Source organism: Polypterus senegalus, chromosome 4, assembly GCF_016835505.1.
Source record: "Polypterus senegalus isolate Bchr_013 chromosome 4, ASM1683550v1, whole genome shotgun sequence".
NCBI lineage: Eukaryota > Metazoa > Chordata > Cladistia > Polypteriformes > Polypteridae > Polypterus > Polypterus senegalus.
Window position 1 is genome coordinate 91,257,895 of NC_053157.1, and position 21,567 is coordinate 91,279,461.

The 21,567-nt window shown below is 38.0% G+C and overlaps 1 protein-coding gene across 1 annotated transcript in view; it reads right to left on the reverse strand.

Annotated features, from left to right (window-relative positions):
* trappc11 (trafficking protein particle complex subunit 11) overlaps positions 1 to 21,567 on the reverse strand; it is a 158,927-nt gene that overhangs the window by 53,317 nt on the left and 84,043 nt on the right. Inside the window, exons 19-22 of the mRNA XM_039751039.1 lie at positions 17,931 to 18,086; positions 11,347 to 11,534; positions 6,660 to 6,808; positions 1,022 to 1,143 (exon numbers count right to left, since the gene is read on the reverse strand). Of these exons, the coding sequence (XP_039606973.1) occupies positions 1,022 to 1,143; positions 6,660 to 6,808; positions 11,347 to 11,534; positions 17,931 to 18,086 (615 nt within the window). The remainder of the gene's footprint in view (positions 1 to 1,021; positions 1,144 to 6,659; positions 6,809 to 11,346; positions 11,535 to 17,930; positions 18,087 to 21,567) is intronic.

Consider the following 21,567-nt stretch of genomic DNA (forward strand, 5'->3'; position numbering starts at 1 on the left):
ATTGTTTCTGCCTCATGCCCAATGTTAGCTGGAATGGGTACACCACTGGATTGATGGATGTAATCATTAAAAATCCTTTTCAGAGATATTGCGGCAAGGTGTCCTTGGAATTTAATGGATGTTTCAGGCAATTCACAGCACAGCGAAGCCGAACCGGTTCTCACCGTAATGATATCTCACACTGCCATCTGGTGGAACCTTCCAGATTTACGTAAAGTACGCTTGCAAGTATGAACATTAAAACGCTTGCGTAGCAGTAGTGTCCGCTGGAGCATGTGCTGCATGAAGTATAAACTTGGCCTAAAAGTTAAAGAGGAACTGTGAAAGGAAACGATCAATCCCAGTAGCAATTTCTCTTTTTTAATTAAGTGATAAGCAGTTTGCCAAGATGCTTTTCAGCAGTAGTGTCATGCACTCTAAGTTCAGCTATTATTTAATAATCACTATGGGCACATGATTAATTATCCAATTAAACAATTGAAGGTACTTATGAAAATGCACAGTAATTTCCACAACAACAAATTTAATGTTCTATAGCATAAACAAGATAGAAACACTGTAGATTAACCTAGCAACAAAAAACTTTCTAAAGTAGTCACATAATTTATACTATACTTGGATCACTTTCATTGGTAGTACATACATGCTTGATGGTACAACTCTAATAAACTGTTGACTTCCTTGGTATTCAAAAAACAAAAAGTCAAGTAAACTGCATAAACATTCAGATTTCGAAAAAAGTAAATTTCATTTCTCACAGATAGTAAAATCTTTTTCAAGGGGAAATGTGACATAATGCAAAAAAAGGTTTAAGATGATGTATATTTCTTAAATTTTTTTTTACAACTTTTAAGTGAAAGATTTTATTTTAAAATGAACTTTTATAAACACTAACTTTGGCACTATACACAGAGAGCATCAGAAGAAAACTATTGGTCAAAGAATAAAATACAAAAAAAAAATTATACCCTAAAAAAATCATTTAGTGCAATCAGGATTCTAAGAGAATTATGTAAAATACCTTTTGTCCAGGGTGCAGTTCTCCAATGAAAATGTCATGAAGCAATGCAGGATGGGAGTCGTCACACACTTCTGTTCCATTTAATGTGACATGTGTTGTCTGTGTTAAATTAGCATCCTGACCTAAAAGAGTAAGTGATCATCCTCACTTTAAGATTTTTAAATGGTTGCATTTTTTTTTTTTTTAAATATAACTATTTTTATACAGCATATATATATATATATATATATATATTACTTACTTAAGGTAATGCAAGTAAAGCACACTACATAACCATTTTAAATATTAAATGTTTAACTGCATGAAACAAACAAAAAATTACTTAAACTGGTGATTTGCCACAAAATGATTCCTGAATAACTATATTTCTTCAGTCCTTCCTCGGAAATAATAATATACAATAAATACATACCTCTGTGATAATAACTATATAAGTAATGTTTCTAGTTCATCTAGCTCTAGTGCTAAGAAATTGTGCTATCTAAACACAATAGTTTGACAAATCAAGACCCTTTAATAAGGAGTAATAGTGAACCATATATTTAAAAAACCTGGAAAAAATTAAATTGTTAATCTGTAAAGCCTGACTTGTTATATTTTCGATTAATTGCAATAGATCATTTTGATGCAACTGAGTTAAATGCTACAAAAATATTTATACTATATTATGTGTTGTGAGCACAAACAGACCTTTATATGTGCACTGTTGACTACTTACTGCAATAATTGTACAGCAAAATAGTAGCTACTGGTCCACAAAATAAACCGAACATTGCCAGAATGTTTTAAATGACCCAAGTCAAATAAGACCACTAATACAAAAGGACGACTTAATGAAAGCCTGATGACTTAAAATTCTATGTCAATGAGAATGCAAATGGTGCTGTATTAGGGTTTGCTATTAAGTACATTATATGTAACAGGAATTTTCTATTTTTATTTTTTAAACAGGCAACACTCTTTCAATAAACGGTCACTGAATATATTACACTTGCATACCAATGTATTTTATACAATGTAAAAGTTTTCAAAATATTGCTGGGAAAAGTCCACAGGCGTTCACTTTCAAAGAAGACAGCAACAAACTGAAACCTCAGAATACCTCCGTTTGCCCATGTGGTCAAGGCCCTATTCACCGAGAGAGACAGAGATAGGAGAGGGGCCTTGAAAGTGCACCAAGAGATTGTAAGTTGTGGCAGCAGAGGTGTACTAGTTGGGGAGGTACTCTTTACTCTAGTCAATATGAGCATCACACTATTACCGGTACTTATTTGGAGAAGTAGGGAATTTTTACTATTTTTAGGAAACAAACAAAATGATAGCCACTTTGGATACCTCATGGGTTACAACAGGGAGATCTATTGTGTCCCCCAGGTGTTAAATTGGTTCACTCCAAAACTGGAAGCAATTCCCGACATAAAGGGACTTAAAGTCACTTGAGGCTAGACATTGCTCAGCCGTGATTTAAAAGGTCTGAGTCTAAATTGCAAATAAATTAAATGAAGTTAATTAGTAGCTAAAACTAGTAACTAATTAAGAAAATAAAATCACTATGGCTGTCTAGGATCAGAGTTGTCCATTCCGCCTATATAAGCACGTTAGTGTGAGATGAATAGAACTGTACCACAACCATTTCATATTATTTATTTGAATAAATTATCTTTGCTTTATGCATTCTTTTCAAACCGCCATTTAACAGCATATGTATTCTTCTTGCTAAGCCACATACTGTATATCAACCATCCACTCCTCCAAAATGCCATATCTGTACAGAAAGAGGTCAGTTGTAGGCAGGAGTTAAATTAAGTGTTATCCCTTTTAGTTGAAATAATGTGCGACAAATTATTATTGGGGCAGTGATAGGAATGCGTGAACCACCGATTGTACCACTGCCCAGAGTCGCTTTCCTTAAGGAAGCCTGGTGTACTCTACATATCCTGAAGAGCTCATCATATTTCTAACTCATCTGGTTCACTAATAGTTCATTTATTCCTAAAAGACTGAATACAGTGTTAACAGCAATTTACTATAATGCTGGCTGTGATATGATTTTTGACAGTTGTATATTTTTGAATTCTCACGTCTTAGATTCTCAGCAGCCCGAAAGGTTATATAGTCTTTCACAAATATAGAAAAACGTGAGACTATGCATGCTAAGACTGGTCAGCTGTAGCAGTAACTGAATATTATAAGCAGGATTTTATCTCAAAAGCCCTAGATTCACATATCTAGATTAACCACAGCAAAGTTGCGGCTTTACCTAAAGTTGTCATGATTTCAATATTTAAAGTACAATCGGTTAATAATAAGTCAGAAGTGGCTTCTTTTGCAGCCTTCACTATCAGTAAAAATGTACAGTGTACAAAACAGCAGGCTTACCACTTTGAACCCCAAAAAACAGGAGGATGTCAGACCACTAATTTGCATTTTCTGAGAGAAAATGTAATCAGATTTGTTTCTTTCTTCTAAAGAAGGATTTATAGTGAAATACAATGCATTTACAAGCACTTGAATGTGGTTCAAATTATCAGCAAAGAAACATTCACTGATGATGTAGGTAATCAATCATAGGTTGCCAATGATATTGCCTACTTTCAGATACTGCAATTACCTAGTCTTCTAAAAATTTCAGGTATCTGCAGATACTACTACCTGATCCTCCAGCATCAGATTTGGGTTGACAAGCCTTTAGCACAGCTACTTAAAAGTGCCTAAAGATTCCAGCAACCCCAGTACTATTACGCTATTGGGCAGATTCAGAGGGTGTAGGATTTGCTCGGAAGAAGGATAATTAAGCAGGCTGTTTAAAAAGGAACAAAAAAGACGATGAGGAAATTGCTATCAACAGCCTGTATTTGACTCTACGAACCCCACACAGTATTGGATTATAACTTCAACTACTGTGGATTATAGTTTCTTCTGGCTGAATGTGCTGTCCTGTGCATGTTTACCAGTGTGGTTTCTTCTTGGTTGGATGTGTCTTTGTCTGGGGAGTGCTCCCAGTCATGCCAAATCTTCACACTGCAACGAGAACCTGGTAGAAAAAAAATACTTGACACATCCTTTCTGTTCACAGGGTTTTTCATTCCATCTCCTCTGTCATATGCTTTTGCTGTACTGGACTGCCCTGGACTTTATTGTTAAGTGTTGTTTACTGAGAAATGTTTGTTGTTTCATTCAGTTTCATTCATGTAGTGTATGTAAATATTACAGTTTGGAAACAGGTGAAGGCTTTTTGCGTGCACATTTTTGTTTAATTTTTTTTTCTATTTTATGTCATTAATATATTCTTTATTTTATTGAATTATTGAGTTGATTATCAGTGTCACAGCCTTCAGACAGTGTGAATCTTTGTGTCTTCATGCCGGCTACAAGCCAGACTTTCTATTGGTGTATATATAAGGGATAAAGACTAGGGTGGTGTTTCCTAATTATGGTTGTCTCAGCCACTGCCTCAGCTGCCACTTGTTTGGCTTTCTGATACTGCACAGTCAAATCTGGAGATCCTCCTGCTAACAATCAACAGAACTTTTTTCAACTTGCCTGCTTCCCCATACCTGCTGTTCACCAACATGCCTTAGGGCTGCCGCCATGACAGGCTCAACATACTTTTGGCCACAGCTCCTTGAAGCAGTCTCAAATATTTAGGTATTGAACATGGTCCAATTGCATTGTACATTCTTCTTTCTCCCAAAGGTGGGTGTTGAATTTATTCTGAACAGAGGTATCCACTAGTTATCCTCAACACACCCATTTGAGTCCTCCAGGTCTCATATAGCTCCATCCACTAAGTAGTTATTATAAGACAGTTTAGCATTTCTCTTTACCAGAGTGTCCAGTGCATACGATCTCAAACTTTGCCTTCAGAAACAATTTACATGTATGAGCAACCTTGTATATGATCATTGTTATCATTAAAGATAATCCAAGACACACATACAAATCTAGTAAAAATTCATGGCTTAGATTCAGAGGGGGCAAGTGGTTTCTCCCAATAGTGTTCTTCCTAGTATCTCATTAATTCTCTGCATGAGCCTCAAAGACACCCAGTGCAACTACAAAAGTCTGTAGATAAAACCTTTCAGAGATCAGAATCCAGTATCTTTGAAACAATCTCATAGGATGAATAACTATTTTGTGCATATGCAACACCTTGCTCACTTTTTAGAGCATGCAACACCTAAGCTGCTGAAAAACATTTCAGATGCCATTATGAGGCTTGGAGAAGATGTGTCTATACCGTTGACTAGTTAACACTAGGGCTTGTCACTTAATGCAAGACACACCTATATTGTTTCCGAGCAATGCTTGTCACTAACGCTGTTGGCACTTTTACAGGCAGAGTAAACCTCAGGTCTAACGCTTACACAAGACATGTCTATACAGTTGCCCGAGTGGGACTTGGAACTAATACTTTTAGCACTGTTTTTACAGCCCGAGTGATGCTCTGGTCTAACGCTAAGAAAGTTAAATAGGAGATTGAGCAATAGAACTGTATATTTAGAATTACACAAAGGTATAAAGACAAACATGACTGAACCCTACAGTCTTAAATTCTGTCAAGATTGCAGAGTGCAAAAAACACAATGAAATCTATGGTGGGGCGAGGTATAGTGCAGTCAGCTCCATGCACTAGCTGGTGGAAACTTGTTTCCAGTATACAAACTACTACAGCTTGCTAGTTATCTAAATGTAAACAACATGAACACACAACAAAATATGTAGGGATGAATATCTACTTATTTAATCATTTACTCAAATTCTCTCTCCTCAAACAAAAATCATGATTATAGGAAGCCTAAGACTACACTGACAACAATATGAGCAAGGCAGAAATTAGCCATGGGTGTGGCTCTAACCCATTACTCACACTTCTCATATCCTTATGGAGAAACCTGGAACACTCAAAGAAAATGCGACACATGGGGAAAATACTAGGGGTATCCAACCAAACCTTCTACAGCTGCAAAGCAAGATGTCTAATGCAATTGTTCTCTCTGACCTTTTTTTTTAACCTATATTATATATACTTTTATCATATTTGTCAGTAATTGAGCCATTTCTTCTTGAGTTGCTAATCTTTTACAGTACCAAATCTAAACTATTCATCCACTGTAAAGGTTTATTAATGAAAGTTATTATACAGGGTACTGAGTTTATATGAAACTCAGTTCTTCAATCATTTTCTCCACTTATTCTTTTATGAGGATTATGTGAATGATTCAGCACACAATAATTTGCCAATTGTGAATAGGTCAGTACTTCCATCATTACTAAAAAATGACGTGACCCAATACCTTATATATTTTTTAATACACTGCAGTTTCAACACTGCTATGTAACATTTCTGCTTCTAACCACTACTATTTAGGCACAAAATGCACTGCATTCTCTCATTGAACAAGTACTAAACAGCAGACCATTTTTTTTTGCTGTCATTAACTGGTTTGTCTCGTTAGCCATTTGATAGAACATAATTTCTATTTTCTTTTGTCATTTTTTTCAGCTACCAACTATGACATTCTCATCTCCGTTGTTAGTTTTGTAATTAAAAAAATTATTGCATCAGGTACAAAGATTATTGCCATCCCCCCTAAACTGAACTTTGTTTACTGGATGAAAACACTAATGTACCAACCTGGTTTTAGGCCCACAGTAAGTTTGATGTCTCTAATTAGTGAATCTTCCTGAGAGTCTATGTTGACCATCATACAATACATTTCATTGGTTAAAGCAGGTGGTTCATGATGGAGTTGCACTGAAATCTTTGGAATTCGAGAAATTACCCTGATCACATGTAAACAAAAGAGAAAAAGAGCCATGGTCAATCAGTGCCATAAATGCTAGAAGAAAGAGTAGTGTATGAAACAACAATGCATGCATGCATTGCAAAAACTGGTAGTAAACACTTCAAAGCAACCAAATGCACATAAATATAATCAATTATCTGACTACAGTCAATAACATAACCATACAAACAGATACGGCTTAACCCCAATAAAAAGATAACTAAATGGCTGAGAAATCAAAACACAGAAAGAAATGGGTATTTTAATTAATAAAAAGTATACACTTATATATGTGTATACACCTTTATTAAATGTTTTTATTCTTTGGTCTCCATTTCAGGGACAGTACAGGGAATATCAATAACAATGTATAAACAAGACAGCTCACAGTCCAATAACTACAATCACTCTACAGCAGGATATGCATAAAGTATTTACCAATTTCATATGATCAATTCATTTTTCTTCTGTTTTGACTTCAGCCACTTCGCATCACCCTTCTAATAATCAGCTACCCTCTTTTGATCTTCCCAAATCTTTACCTGATGTCACTGGCCTTCTCTAACTCCAAATCACTTATGTTCTCATATTTCTTTCATTATAAAACTATTTATAAAACATTTGATGCCTTCAAGGTGGTTAATCTATTGTTCATGCTTAGAAGAATTTATCCCTTTATTAAAAATGTCAACCTTGAAATACAGTAGAATGACGCAAAGACGCAGTTCAGGGTTTGCAGATTTTTCCTTAGAACCTAACTATTAATTGTTAGTGGAAAGTGCAAATATCCTCCGCAATTTTTTATGGCTTTTTTCGTAACAATACCGTGCTGTAGAGAGAACAGGAAGCAACCGCGGTTTGGGATGGTGAAAGTAGCCAATCCGAAAGCGTTATTCATTTCTCCTTGCTACTCGTTGACTGCTGCCCTGTGACGCGTCTCCAGGTGAGTGTCCACGTGTTTTCCACCGCTGAGGGAACGTAGTTTGGGATACTGAAAATAGCCAAACCGAGAGCGTTATTCATTTCTCCTTGCTGCTGATTGACTGCTGCCTTGTGATGCGTCTCCAGCTGAGTGTCCTCGTGTTTTCCATTTTTTATTGTATTAATTTTGTTATTCTTAAACGCACAAGATGTCACTGAAATGCCCTGCGCCTTCTAAGGTTTCTGGCACTGAGCCTAAGCGCCAGAAGATATTTAAAACACTCCAGGAGAAGGTTGAACTACTGGATTTGCTCCGGGAACTAAAAAGTTATGCTGCAGTAGCGCGCCACTATGGCATTAATGAAAGCACCATATGCTACATAAAGAAGAACAAAGCAGCGATCCGGAGTACCATATCTGTAAGTTTTAGTGATAGTGCCATAAAGGTAATGACTGTAAGGTACAAAAATATCGTCAGGATGGAATCTGCCTTGGCATTGTAGATCACTGACTGCAGGAAGAGGAACATCCGCTTGGATGGTAACATCATCCATGAGAAAGCACTGAAATTGTACCAGCAGTTCGCTACAAGAGACAATGTAGAAGGTACCGAAGAACCACAACCAGGACCATCAACAGCACCGGAGCCTGAAGATTTTCAAGCCAGTAAGGAATGGTTTAATCGTTTTCATTATCATCAGTATCACTCATCATTGGCGAATACCCGTACATTTTACTGTATTTTAATTTAAATTATTATGTATTTACTCTACTTATAACAAAGAAAATGACCGTGCATACCAAAGAAAACATGCTTGCATGAATTACAGTAGGTATAGCGAGAACATCGGTATTTTACGTTCAAGCACCATGGGATCAGCAGTACAGTACTGTACAGGATATGGGTTTACCTTTACATTCTGTTTTTAGGTAATGTATTAAGGTAATTTATTAGGTAATGTATTAATGTATTAAGCTGAGTTTGCAACGAAAGTAAAGTGCTTTGGAGGCATGCTGTATGCTGTATAAAAATAGGCATTTAAAAGGCATTTTTTAACCACATCCAAAAATCTCAGTTTTTCACAATTCACGGGTGCTCTAGGAACGTAACCCTCTGCGAATTTTGGGGGTGTACTGTATTTCTATCTTTTCCTAAAAACTAACCTCACTTACAATATATCATTTCTCTTGTTTTTGCACTGCATTAAAAAGTTATTCACCGTACTTTTAAAGACTACTTATTAAACATCACATGACTAATGACACACATTCGCTATTAGTCTCATAAAAAATATGTGCCCTAGAACAGCAAAAAAAGGCCCTTTTTCAATATATTGTTGCTATCAGTAGACAATTCAGATCATTACATTAATACCTTAGGTACTCAACTAAAGTTAAAGGATTATTAAGGAAAGATATTATAAAGAGTTACTGCAAATGCATATGTTGGCTGGTTCTTTAATCATTTTCTCCACTCAATCTTTCATGAGGTTTACTTGACTGATTCAGCAGGCATTTGATACTTGTATTTAGAAGCCTAACTAGTTTATCTTCAAAGCTTTATGCTTTATATACTTTATAGCAGCATTAGAACAAGTTGTGTCAGAGGTGTGCTTTTATATTATATGGAGAAGATTGTGCTATTGGTAGTTTTATTACTGTATACATACTTAAACATACATACAGAGATAGTCAGTATGTGTTATGATTTTAAAGTTTTACATTAATGGTCTACCGCAGCAAGCATCTCTAAAATAGGTAAAAGATGCAGAAACTAAAACTTTGGATATAGGTGTGGCAGATTTGGTTAGTGTTACGGTGGCAAATGTCTGTACCATTATAGTAAGCAAGTGGCTATCTTGCCTCTAATGAATGGTTCTCTTCTTTCTCTGGTTCATGCATACAGGAGAACTGTTTCTGAAACATTAAATTCCTTAACTATTACAACACGATATCTATGTATTACCACATGACATATGTACTTGTTAGGAAATTATAGTGACCACGAAGAAGACCACAAGTGTAGCTTTCATGGATATACATGCTACTTGCAGAAGTCTACACAGTCCCAGCTATAGTGTTCACATTTTAAATGTGATAAAATTGTGGAACAGCGAACACTTATAGATACACACAAAAATTCATCAAATTTCTTTGTTGCCTTTTGAGGAAATGGGTATACTGAAGTACACCAGCTTTTAATTAATTTCAATTAATGTTGTAACATCTATTTTTGGATGATAACATGCAGTTATTCTTTAGTAAATACTTGTGTAACTATTTGTAATTATTTAGCAGCCTATCTACCAATATAAGATATGGGAGCAATACATTTTTCCCACCACATGAAACCAGGGAGCAGGGTAAGGTAACGTGAGGTAGACTATTACCCCAGAGGGAAATTGGTTTGCAGCAGGAAAATACAAAAAAAGAAGACATTTTTAGAGAGTTACAATAGCCAAACAAAGTCACAACATTTGACAGGGGTACAATGAAGATGTCTACAGACACATACTCATTACAGAAATAGGTCTCGTCATATTTTTTCTGTAGTTGTCACTCTATTTTTAAAGTTTTCTAGCAGACATTTTAGTCTCTTTGGTTAAGTGATCACTTCTAGATAAGGTGAATCAACCAACATCTTGATTGTGTATTATTAACTTGGCAAGGAAAGGAAGGACAAGTATCTAGCTGACTTACAACTGACTAACTTTGCTTTTATGGGAATAATTAAGGATGCCTAGGAGCTTAGATTATTCAAAAATTAGAAAAAGTGAGTTTCTGTTTTCCATTCCAAAGATTCTGGAATATGCTGTAAATATATAATTATACTATCTATGTTATCAGGCTACAGTTAGGAAATTTTGTAGGACAATGGGCTTCAGTTATAGTGCCATCAGTAAAGCAGATGTATCAGAACCAAGCACTTTCCCATATTATTTATTTATTTATTTTTTTTTTTAATCATGGGCTTTAATGATTAGTTTATTGGAGCAGTTTACTCTTGAATAGCAATGATGTTTTACAGGCTGCACATTTGCATGGGCCTTGCAATGGACTGACCATTTTAATTATTGTACAGAAAAGAACAGGTAAACAGAAATAAAAATAAAAGAAATAATAATCCGTGAACTATGTACAGAATGAACCAGGGAAAGCATCTAAAGTGTAGGAGTCTAAAGGTGCGGTAGTAAGGGGTTTTGGTGTGAAAAAGATTGTAGCAGAATTCTGAATTAAAGGACATAGGCAATAGTTGAACTCTGTAAAGATGATTAAAAGTTCATTCATTCAAAGCTGAAAATAACTCTGCATTGGCATCAAAGCTTAAAATTACTATTGTTTCATTATACAGTGGGTTTGAATAAATGTCTACCAATAAAAATGTTACTAAGTACTTTTACTCACTCAAAAGCACTGCCCTGCTCATTTTTCAATTGCACTCTAAAAAATAGCATCCCCATCTGCTATAGAAAAAATTGTGCTTCATTTTGCCCATCCACTGTTTAATCTCTGCTGTTTTCATGTATTCAAGTTAAAGCATTTCATTTATTATATATATTCAAAACAGTAATTCTTTTCTGTGAATCAGTAACAAATACAGATTTGAATACTTACATTGTATTTGCCTGAATAGATACAGAATCCCAGTCCACTTGATTGTCTGCAAGTCTTGGCCTGCGTTTAAAGGACCTTGATGCCTGCAATGCCTCGTGAGGTGAAGCAGCATCCCCACCTCCACCACGCCACTTAAGAAACATATACCTCCCATTCTTGTTACCCAGCATGAGGTCTATTTCAGTAATCTTGTTTTAAAAAAAGTAAACATGTAAAAAGTTAATATCAAAGGTCAAAGTGTATTTGTGAAAAATAACACTTTTAAGAAAATACTATTGTACATTGTATGATACAAACATCAGATTTCTATCTTTCTGAGCAGAGGCTATTCCAAGTGTTCATTATCTTTAATATTTTTTTTTAGAATACTGTTTCTTCTAGTGCTTAAGGATGTTAGATCCAGCTCAAGGCAGAATCTTTCAGAATATCACATTGACCTCAGTTTTATTTGTTGCTTTCCAGAGTAAACTAAAAGATAAAGGGAACAGTGTTAAATTTTATATACAGTGCATCCGGAAAGTATTCACAGCGCATCACTTTTTCCACATTTTGTTATGTTACAGCCTTATTCCAAAATAGATTTAACTTAATTTTTTTCCTCAGAATTCTACACACAACACCCTATAATGACAATGTGAAAAAAGTTTACTTGAGGTTTTGGCAAATTAATTAAAAATAAAAAAAACAGAGAAATCCCATGTACATAAGTATTCACAGCCTTTGCACAACACTTTGTCGATGCACCTTTGGCAACAATTACAGCATCACGTCTTTTTGAATATGATGCCACAAGCTTGGCACACCTATCCTTGGCCAGTTTTGCCCATTCCTCTTTGCAGCACCTCTTTAGCTCCATCAGGTAGGATGGGAAGCATCTGTGCACAGCCATTTTAAGATCTCTCCAGAGATTCAAGCCTGGGCTCTGGCTGGGCCACTCAAGGACATTCACAGAGTTGTCCTGAAGCCACTCCTTTGGTATCTTGGCTCTGTGCTTAGGGTCATTGTCCTGCTGAAAGATGAACCGTCGCCCCAGTCTGAGGTCAGGAGCGCTCTGGATCAGGTTTTCATCCATGATGTCTCTGTACATTGCTGCAGTCATCTTTCCCTTTATCCTGACTAGTCTCCCAGTTCCTGCCTATGAAAAACATCCCCAGAGCATGATGCTGCCACCACCATGCTTCAATGTAGGGATGGTATTGGCCTGGTGATGAGCGGTGCCTGGTTTCCTCCAAACGTGATGCCTGGCATTCACACCAAAGAGTTCAGTCTTTGTCTCATCAGACCAGAGAATTTTGTCTCTCATGGTCTGCGAGCACTTCAGGTGCCTTTTGGCAAACTCCAGGTGGGCTGCCATGTGCCTTTTACTAAGGAGTGGCTTCCGTCTGGCCACTCTACCATACAGGCCTGAATGGTGGATTGCTGCAGAGATGGTTGTCCATCCGGAATGTTCTCCTCTCTCCACAGAGGACCTCTGACAGAATGACCATCGGGTTCTTGGTCACCTCCCTGAGTAAGGCCCTTCTCCCCCGATCGCTCAGTTTAGATTGCCGGCCAGCTCTAGGAAGAGTCCTGGTGGTTTCGACCTTCTTCCACTTATGGATGATGGAGGCCACTGTGCTCATTGGGACCTTCAAAGCAGCAGAAATATTTCTGTAAGCTTCCCCAGATTTGTGCCTCGAGACAATCCTGTCTCAGAGGTCTACAGACAATTCCTTTGACTTCATGCTTGGTTTGTGCTCTGACATGAACTGTCAACTGTGGGACCTTATATAGACAGGTGTGTGCCTTTCCAAATCATGTCCAATCAACTGAATTTACCACAGGTGGACTCCAATTAAGCTGCAGAAACATCTCAAGGATGATCAAGGAAACAGGATGCACCCGAGGTCAATTTTTAGCTTAATGGTAAAGTCTGTGAATACTTATGAACATGTGCTTTCTCAATTTTTTTATTTTTAATAAATTTGCAAAAATCTCAAGTAAGCTTTTTTCACGTTGTCATTATGGGGTGTTGTGTGTAGAATTCTGAGGAAAAAAATGAATTGAATCCATTTTGGAATAAGGCTGTAACATAACAAAATGTGGAAAACGTGATGCGCTGTGAATACTTTCTGGATGCACTCTAAGTATCTTAACAGACCGAAGGCTGTAATTAAAGCAAAAACCGGTTTCACAAAATACCCCAATGGGTGGTTGTGGGTGATTCTTTATCAATTCCAACTTTATCTGTTTTTTTTATTTATTATTTTTTGAAAAGGTTGCTTATATATCTTTGACTTGGTTGTTATAGGTTTCATTGAGTAAATAAAGCTGAAAAAAATATTTTTGTGTGTGTTTTCATTTTAGGCTGTAAAGCAAGAAAATGTGAATATTTTCAAAGGGGGCGATTCTTTTCTACATCTACTGTATGTATGCGTATGTGTGTGTAATTGTATATATATTTTCTTAGGTATGATTCGCAATCTGGTTATCTGGGTGGTTACCTACTAGGTAATGCTTGTGGTTTGTGGCTTTGTTAAATGGTGTGACTCAAACCACCTACAACTGAACACCGGCAAAACCAAGGAGCTGGTGGTGGATTTTAGGAGGCCCAGGCCCCTCATGGACCCTGTGATCATCAGAGGTGACTGTGTGCAGAGGGTGCAGACCTATAAATACCTGGGAGTGCAGCTGGATGATAAATTGGACTAGGCTGCCAATACTGATGCTCTGTGCAAGAAAGGACAGAGCCGACTATACTTCCTTAAAAGACTGGTGGCCTTCAACATCTGCAATAAGATGCTGCAGATGTTCTATCAGATGGTTGTGATGAGCACCCTCTTCTACGCGGTGGTGTGCTGGTGAGGCAGCATAAAGAAGAGGGACGCCTCACGCCTGAACAAACTGGTGAGAAAGGTAGGCTCTACTGTAGGCATGGAGCTGGACAGTTTGAGATCTGTGGCGGAGCGACGGGCGCTGAGCAGGCTCCTGTCAATCATGGAGAATCCACTGCATCCACTGAACAGCATCGTCTCCAGACAGAGGAGCAGCTTCAGCGACAGACTGCTGTCACTGACACACTGAGGAGATCGTTCCTCCCCACACTATGCAAATCTTCAATTTCACCAAGTGGGTGGGTTAAATGTTATCATTATACAATGTTATTGTCCATTACACCTGCCTCTCACTCTCCACATTGCATTTTTTTGTTTTAACTTGTACTGCATTTTTATTTAATTAATATTGTTTTTATCAGTATGCTGCTGCAGGAGTATGTGAATTTCCCCTTGGGGATTAATAAAGTATCTATCTATCTGGTTGGTCAGCCAGTTGGCAAACTTCCGCCACGTTCACTCAGTTGCGAGAAGCAGATCATAGATATGTCATTCAGCATCTGCCAAATAATACAAAGAGTACACAACACGTTTTGCCCTTATTGGGGCTCATCAGGTGTACACACTTTTGCATCCCTTTACGGGGATCGAACTTCAGACATCAGCGCCTGGCTAGTTTGCTTATTTGACAGGGTGAAAATCGAAGTATTACATTCTTAGGTCTGAGTCACAATCTAATTATTTGGGTGGTTACCTACCAGGTAATGCGTGTGGTTGGTCAGCCAGCATGTTGTTTATTCTTTATATCATACTAGCCAACCCGCGGCGTACCATACGCCGCATAATCAGGCCGTTTTTTAATGATTTTTAAGCACAGGGAGAAAATTAACATTTGAAAATCGGTAATGTAATAAATCAGCAAGAAAAGCAACATTGTAACAATGCACGGAACGAACCAACACACAATCGTCTAAAGTGACTGAAAACTGGCGCACCGTCCTCCCACCTTCTCCTGCCAGACGGAGGGATGGGGGTGCACGGCGTGGAGTGTGGAACGGGAGGAAAGGAGAATGACGTTCATTCAGCTCCGTCTGTCATGCTAGTCTGCTGATTTCTCGTTCAGTATGCATTGCGTCGCCGTCTTTACATAGTCCAGATGTACCTGTGAGTGACGTAGACTTTTCATTGCTCTGTGCGGATCTGGCTGCTTTTCTATATATAATCCACCAAGACACCCGACCACGGTATTAGCAAGGTGGGAGGGGGGTGTGTACAAAGGGTTGGGACGCAACCAGTAGGAGCGTAGGAGTCGCACTTAGTGGGACTTAGTTTGCAGCCCGAATGGGGTTCAACGGCTTACCCACGCCGGGTCGACACACGCTCAATGTCATGCATAACTATTTATTGAATGCTAAACACTTCTGGAAAGACACGGTTGTCTAAAACGGGTTGGTGTGAGAATACAACAGTATAAGCGAATGAAAAGATGGAACTCTGGAGAGAGCAAAATACAAAACAATAGTGAACCCGCGGTATAACTATTTAATGATGGTTGAACACTTCTGGAAAGATACAGTTGTCTAAAAAGGGAGGGTTTGAGGATACACAGAATGAGAATGAAAAGATGGAACTTTTCATTGCTCTGTGCAGTTTTGGCTGCCTTTCTATATATAATCCACCAAGACACCCGATCACGGTAGTAGCGAGGTGGGAGGGGGGTGTGTACAAAGTGCAGGAGCATCTAAGACGACGCATGTTTGTCTCTGAAGCGAATTGCTGCATGTAGCGTGTAAAACAGTTTGCTATGGTGCGCATGGCGTCGTCGTAACCCAAACCTCTTTTTTTTTAAAGACTGCCTACTTCATTGTGTTTTAACCTCAGTTGTAAAGGAATGTTTTAAGGACCCCATGGGATACCCCTCGGTTTTGGCTGCTTTTCTATATATAATCCACCAAGATACCCGACCACGGTAGGAGGGGGGTGTGCACAAAGGGTAGGGACGTAATGAGTGGGAGCGTATGAGTCACATTTAGTGGGAATTCCACGGCTTGCAGTCCGAAAGGGGTTCAATGGCTTACCCATGCCTGTCTGCGCTGGGTAGACACACGGTCAATGTCATGCATAATTATTTATTGAATGCTAAACACTTCTGGAAAGACACGGATGTCTAAAGCGGGTTGGTGTGAGAATACAACAGTAAGTGAATGAAAAGATGGAACTCTGGAGAGAGCAAAATACAACACAATAGTGAACCTGTGGCATAACAAATGCTGCGTGACTCAGACGTGCATGTAGACTCTTACCGCAGACGAAAGGGACTAACTGGGTGGTCGGTGAGTTTTTGCGTCCGGGCAAATGGGCAGGCAGTGTGATTGCCTAGAGAGCGAGGGTAGACGCCGGCCGGTGAAAAAGGAGCGTTGGTGGGCAGGAAAACGTCTTCCGTGTTCCTGGAGGAGCATCTAAGAAGACGCATGTTTGTCGTGGAAGCGAATAGCTGTATGTAGCGTGTAAAACAGTTTGCTATGGTGCACGCGGTCATGCATCATAATCGAAAAGTTGGTTTTTAAAGACTGCTTACTTCATTGTGCTTCAACCTCAGTTGTAAAGGATTGTTTTAAGGATCCCAAGAGATACCCCTCGCAAACCATTTCACACGCTGCATATGGCGATTCACCTCCGCGAGAAACATGCCTCTATGAACAGTCAATGCACATGACATTAACCTGACCTGCACTGCATGTGGCCTCTACGACAGACGAATATAAATGACGCCATTTTTTCTGTGTCGTCGCGTGGCCCTGCGAGTTGTTGTCATATCCAATGGTCTTGGAGTTCATGGGCGTGGCTCTTTCCTGCGTGCGCCATAGGTGTCTCACTTGTCGGCAGCTTAGTGAATCCACGCCTCTTCCGGCGTGCTTTCCATGGTTGTCTTGCCTTAGTGAATTATATATATAGATGGCAAATACTGTATAACATATCTATGATCTGCTTCTCACAACTGAGAGGATGTGGCAGATGTTTGCCAACTAGCCAACCACTTGATCCAGTCAGCTGGCTATACCCTGTGAAAGGTTGAGTGTGGTGGTGCTGAGCAGGACAGTGGGGCTGAGTGAGACAGCGAGACCAGATGACATAAATAGGTAGCTCTCTGCTCAAAGAGTTCAGAAGTAGTAGCTGTTCAGCCAAGGCCAAGAGTCTCCTGTTAGACTCGTCTGATAAGAAACTGCTTCTGTAAGCCCAAACATTGCAGGTTCGCCGCTGGCCACCAGCAGTTACAAGAGTGTAAATCTGCAAACTGAGATGGTTTGTGGTGTGAGCCACAATATATCAGGTACTAATGTTGACCGGTATTAAACAAACCAAGCTGGGATGAAGAAGATAAAAATTATAAATATTGTGATGCAACACATTGCAAAATTTCAAAAGTCCAGCATGAAAGATCAGAAGCTATGTTAATATTGAAAAGCTGTAGCGGGACAATTAGATTTTCAATGAAGGAACAGTCTCCCATTTATGATATTAAGGTAACATGAAACACACACTTAAATAGGTAAGACTGGCATTATTGTGTCTGGACACATGTCTCTGTCATTATAGTTTACAGCTGTCAATTAATAGTTTACAGTAGTTAATAAACCTGAGCCTTTAAATGGACTGCACAACTTCATTTAAGATTTTACAAAGTTTATGTGTAAGCAGCATTCATAGTTCTTTGAAAATGGCAAAAAAAGTTTTATGGACAGATTATATAAAACCAACATTGTCTCTTACTTCAATTTTCTTGCCGACATCTTCTGTCCTTGCCACAAACTTAAAATTATATTTTCTTGTTTTTCCTGGAACCAAGCACATATTTCCTTGTCCTGAAGGCTCCAGGATATCATTTGATTCATAGGGTTCCTCAACTTCACAAAACTGGTTATATTCCTAAGAAGAGAAATAGTTGAGAACTTACAGAATTTGTGTGTGTAGCAAAACCATAGAAAAATAATGGACCAGTTTACCAACCATGTAGTACATTTTCACACAATACATTTACTCACAAGATGCAACTGTCAATGAAAAACGTTTCTTAATTTTCTTATACTATGATATGCTATTGTATTGGGCTGGAACTCCATTCAAGTGATTACTGTACTACACAGTTTTTAGTGTTCCTGGGATAGGCTCTAGTCTTTAATGACCCTGTACTGAATTTGAGAATATCATCCCTAAGGACTAGCACAAAACCGCTTGGCATACCAAGTTGCTTATTATATTGGCTACCATTGCCTGAAAAAAGGAACTAAGTTGAGCATAAGATTGAGCTGAGTTGATTTGACACATACACTTCCTTTATTAGCAGTTAGTAATAAAGATATTTATTTAGATCTCATTGTATATCAGCTACGTAACAAATACTTTTAATTAAAAAAATCAGTTGTAGGTTTTTAAGTATGTATTTTAACATGTTTATACAACACAATGATTTAGCTTATACACCTAAATAAAGTTCAATAGTATGGGAAGGCAGCCGCTGTACTGTGAGATGTTGATCCCTGTACTATTGCATATAACATAACTTCTTAACTCTTGATAAACTACTATCTAAAATGAGAATAAGAGTAGTCACTTAAGGAAAGGACTTCTTGGATAAGGTAGATGGTATGCTCATTGAAAAAAAATTTAGTATGCACTGGTAGTTTATAATGTCATCTTTAGTCACAAGCAATAAGGTGATAAAACACTAGCTATTTTGCTTCTGTGATTATTTATGGAAAAAGACTAATAACATTAGAATCATAATTAGAATTCCTTAAAGTACAGGAATTTAACTTGGTAGATTTGGAGCTGCTTATAACGCAACATATCATCACATACAAATAACATAAATAGTTTAAGTTAAAAAGAAAAACTTCAAACAAAATTGCAGAATAGTACAGTGGGTATAATAAAGTGGGTTTTGGGAGTACACAGACTTGAGGGGCACCTATACTGATATAGGGACATTTTGAGAGGTGGAACCCACACTAAAGTATTGTTTCCTGTTCATCAAAAAATTGTAAATCCATTTACAGATGGAAGGATTCAGATCAGTCTATAGAAGTTTACTTAACACTAGAATTACCAAAGCCTATGAAAAAACTTGTAGATACATCCCACATCCCTTAGCACCTCTCCATCAGTGTCTTTTGTCCTGTAAATGTGTCGATAAGCAGTAAGCAGACTACTATTACATCCCCCCCACCGCCGCACAGTTTCCTCAGCTCAGTCTGTTAACCTGCGTGTCAGTTGCTTAGAGTTGTATAGAGTGAGAAGTCAAGCAAAATGACACGTTTTATAATTACTATATCGTTATTTGGAACATTTCATGTGTGTTCCGTGTCTACAACAATCTATGTAAATACATCGTTAAAACAGAAACGTTTTTCATGTTTTAGTAATAATTGACAACATGTAGACATGAAGTGTGTAAAGTGTGAAGACTAAAGTCCAAATATCAAATCAACACTTTCACAAAAGGTACAAATATAACGGAACAAGTGCGCTTTTATCTATACTAATAAAAGTATAGACTAATAAAACTAATAAAAACTAATATACTCATCACTAATTCTCCAACTTCACGTTATGGTAGAAGGCTGAAATTTGGCAGGCTCATTCCTTACAGGTTACTTACAACAGTAACAAGTAAAACAAGCAGGTTTCATTTTGAAATTCTACGCATAAAGGTCATAACTGAATCCTACTTACGTACATATATATGTCTATAGCCTGCAGCTTAGCTTGGTCGCCGTGTGAGGTGGCGTTGCGTCCCCCATTCCCACGCCTCCCACGTAATTGGCTGCCTGCCCATATAATGCCGTCCGTCGCTCCAGTCTCTTCATTCCCTTCCTTGCTTTGCCACTATATTCATGTCTCCCTGCTGATAACTGCACACTTTTTATTTAATCTCTGTCTCTTTTATTTATTTCTCTGCTGTTTTATTGTTTGTTTATTACGATTATAGTTATTGTGTAGGTATTTTAGACTTAGTTTACTGTTCAGGTACCCATTCCCTTTACCGTTCCAACCAAACCCCCAATAACATGTCTATCGAGGTGATCACAATCGATCAAAGAACTGTCACTTACCAAGTGGTTTCCATGCCTGGAGATGGCGCCTGCCTATTCCATTCTCTGCGTTACATATTGTACGGCTATATCAGGCTCAATCTTGATATACGGAGGAACATTGTGTCTTATGTACTGAATGACTGGGACAGGTTCAAGGTGTGGACTGATGACGGTACAGGAGATAATTATACTACACAGGAGCATTATAAGAGTGAAATGCTTAAGCCCTTCACCTATGGTTCTGCATGTGAGTTGATGGCTGCCGCTGAATTGTTCGGTTGTTGCTTTCAAGTGTACCGAAATGGCCAAATATTTTACACCTTTGGAGAACCGCAAATGCCTCTTAAACATCTTAGATTCACAGGTGACAATTTGAGTAGTGGACACTTTGATGTTTATGAATGTTTCAACTCTCAAAAGCTGGATGTGAAGTTATCGATGAAACCGGTTGTATGCTTACAATGCTTGACAGATGCCGAATGTCACAAAACAATTACATTGACAATCATGTTAGGTTATTTTTAAAATGTTTCCTTTTCTTTTTCATAACTTCTTTAACACACTACTTCTCCGCTGCGAAGCACGGTATTTTGCTAGTTCAAGAATATAACTGCAGAAAAAGAACCCGCGTTAGTGTGCAACATTGACACCCCTTTGATACGACCGCTTCGGTGGCACAACTGTTGACTGGTAATCAAAACTTCATGGGTTTGACCCCCGGACAAGTCCGTTTTGAGAAGTGAGTTGCTCTTATTCTTACTATTTTAGAATAAAAAGATACATTTGATTTCAGTCTGTAACAGCTGGTCTAAATTTATGATACTTGTAAAGGTTAGCTTTGTTTTTTTGTTTTATTCAGTTTTACACTATCAGTCGTGTTCATGATCCCACCCCCCCGATCTGACACTGCTTTCACAAAAGGTACAACAAAACAAGTACATTTTTATTCAACAATATAGCCAAAGATAAAGAAATCATTCAATTTGCATGGTGCTGTCAATGAGTAAAAACCCAAGTCCAAATATCAATCTACACTAAACTGACATGTCTACTCAGCTGGTGCAGAGATAAAAACTGCTAACTCCTAATCAAGAGGTTGCAGGTTCGATACCAGATTCTTCCCATTTTGAGTACTGAGCTGCTATTATTATTACTATTATATAATAAAAAACATTAATTTGATTTCAGTCTGAAACACCTGGTATAAACTTGTACTATATGTACAATGAACTTAGCTCTCCCTCTTTGAGTTGATAGCGTTTTTCTCCATTCATTTCACAAGAGCAGCAATGACCACAGATGGTGCTGTGGTT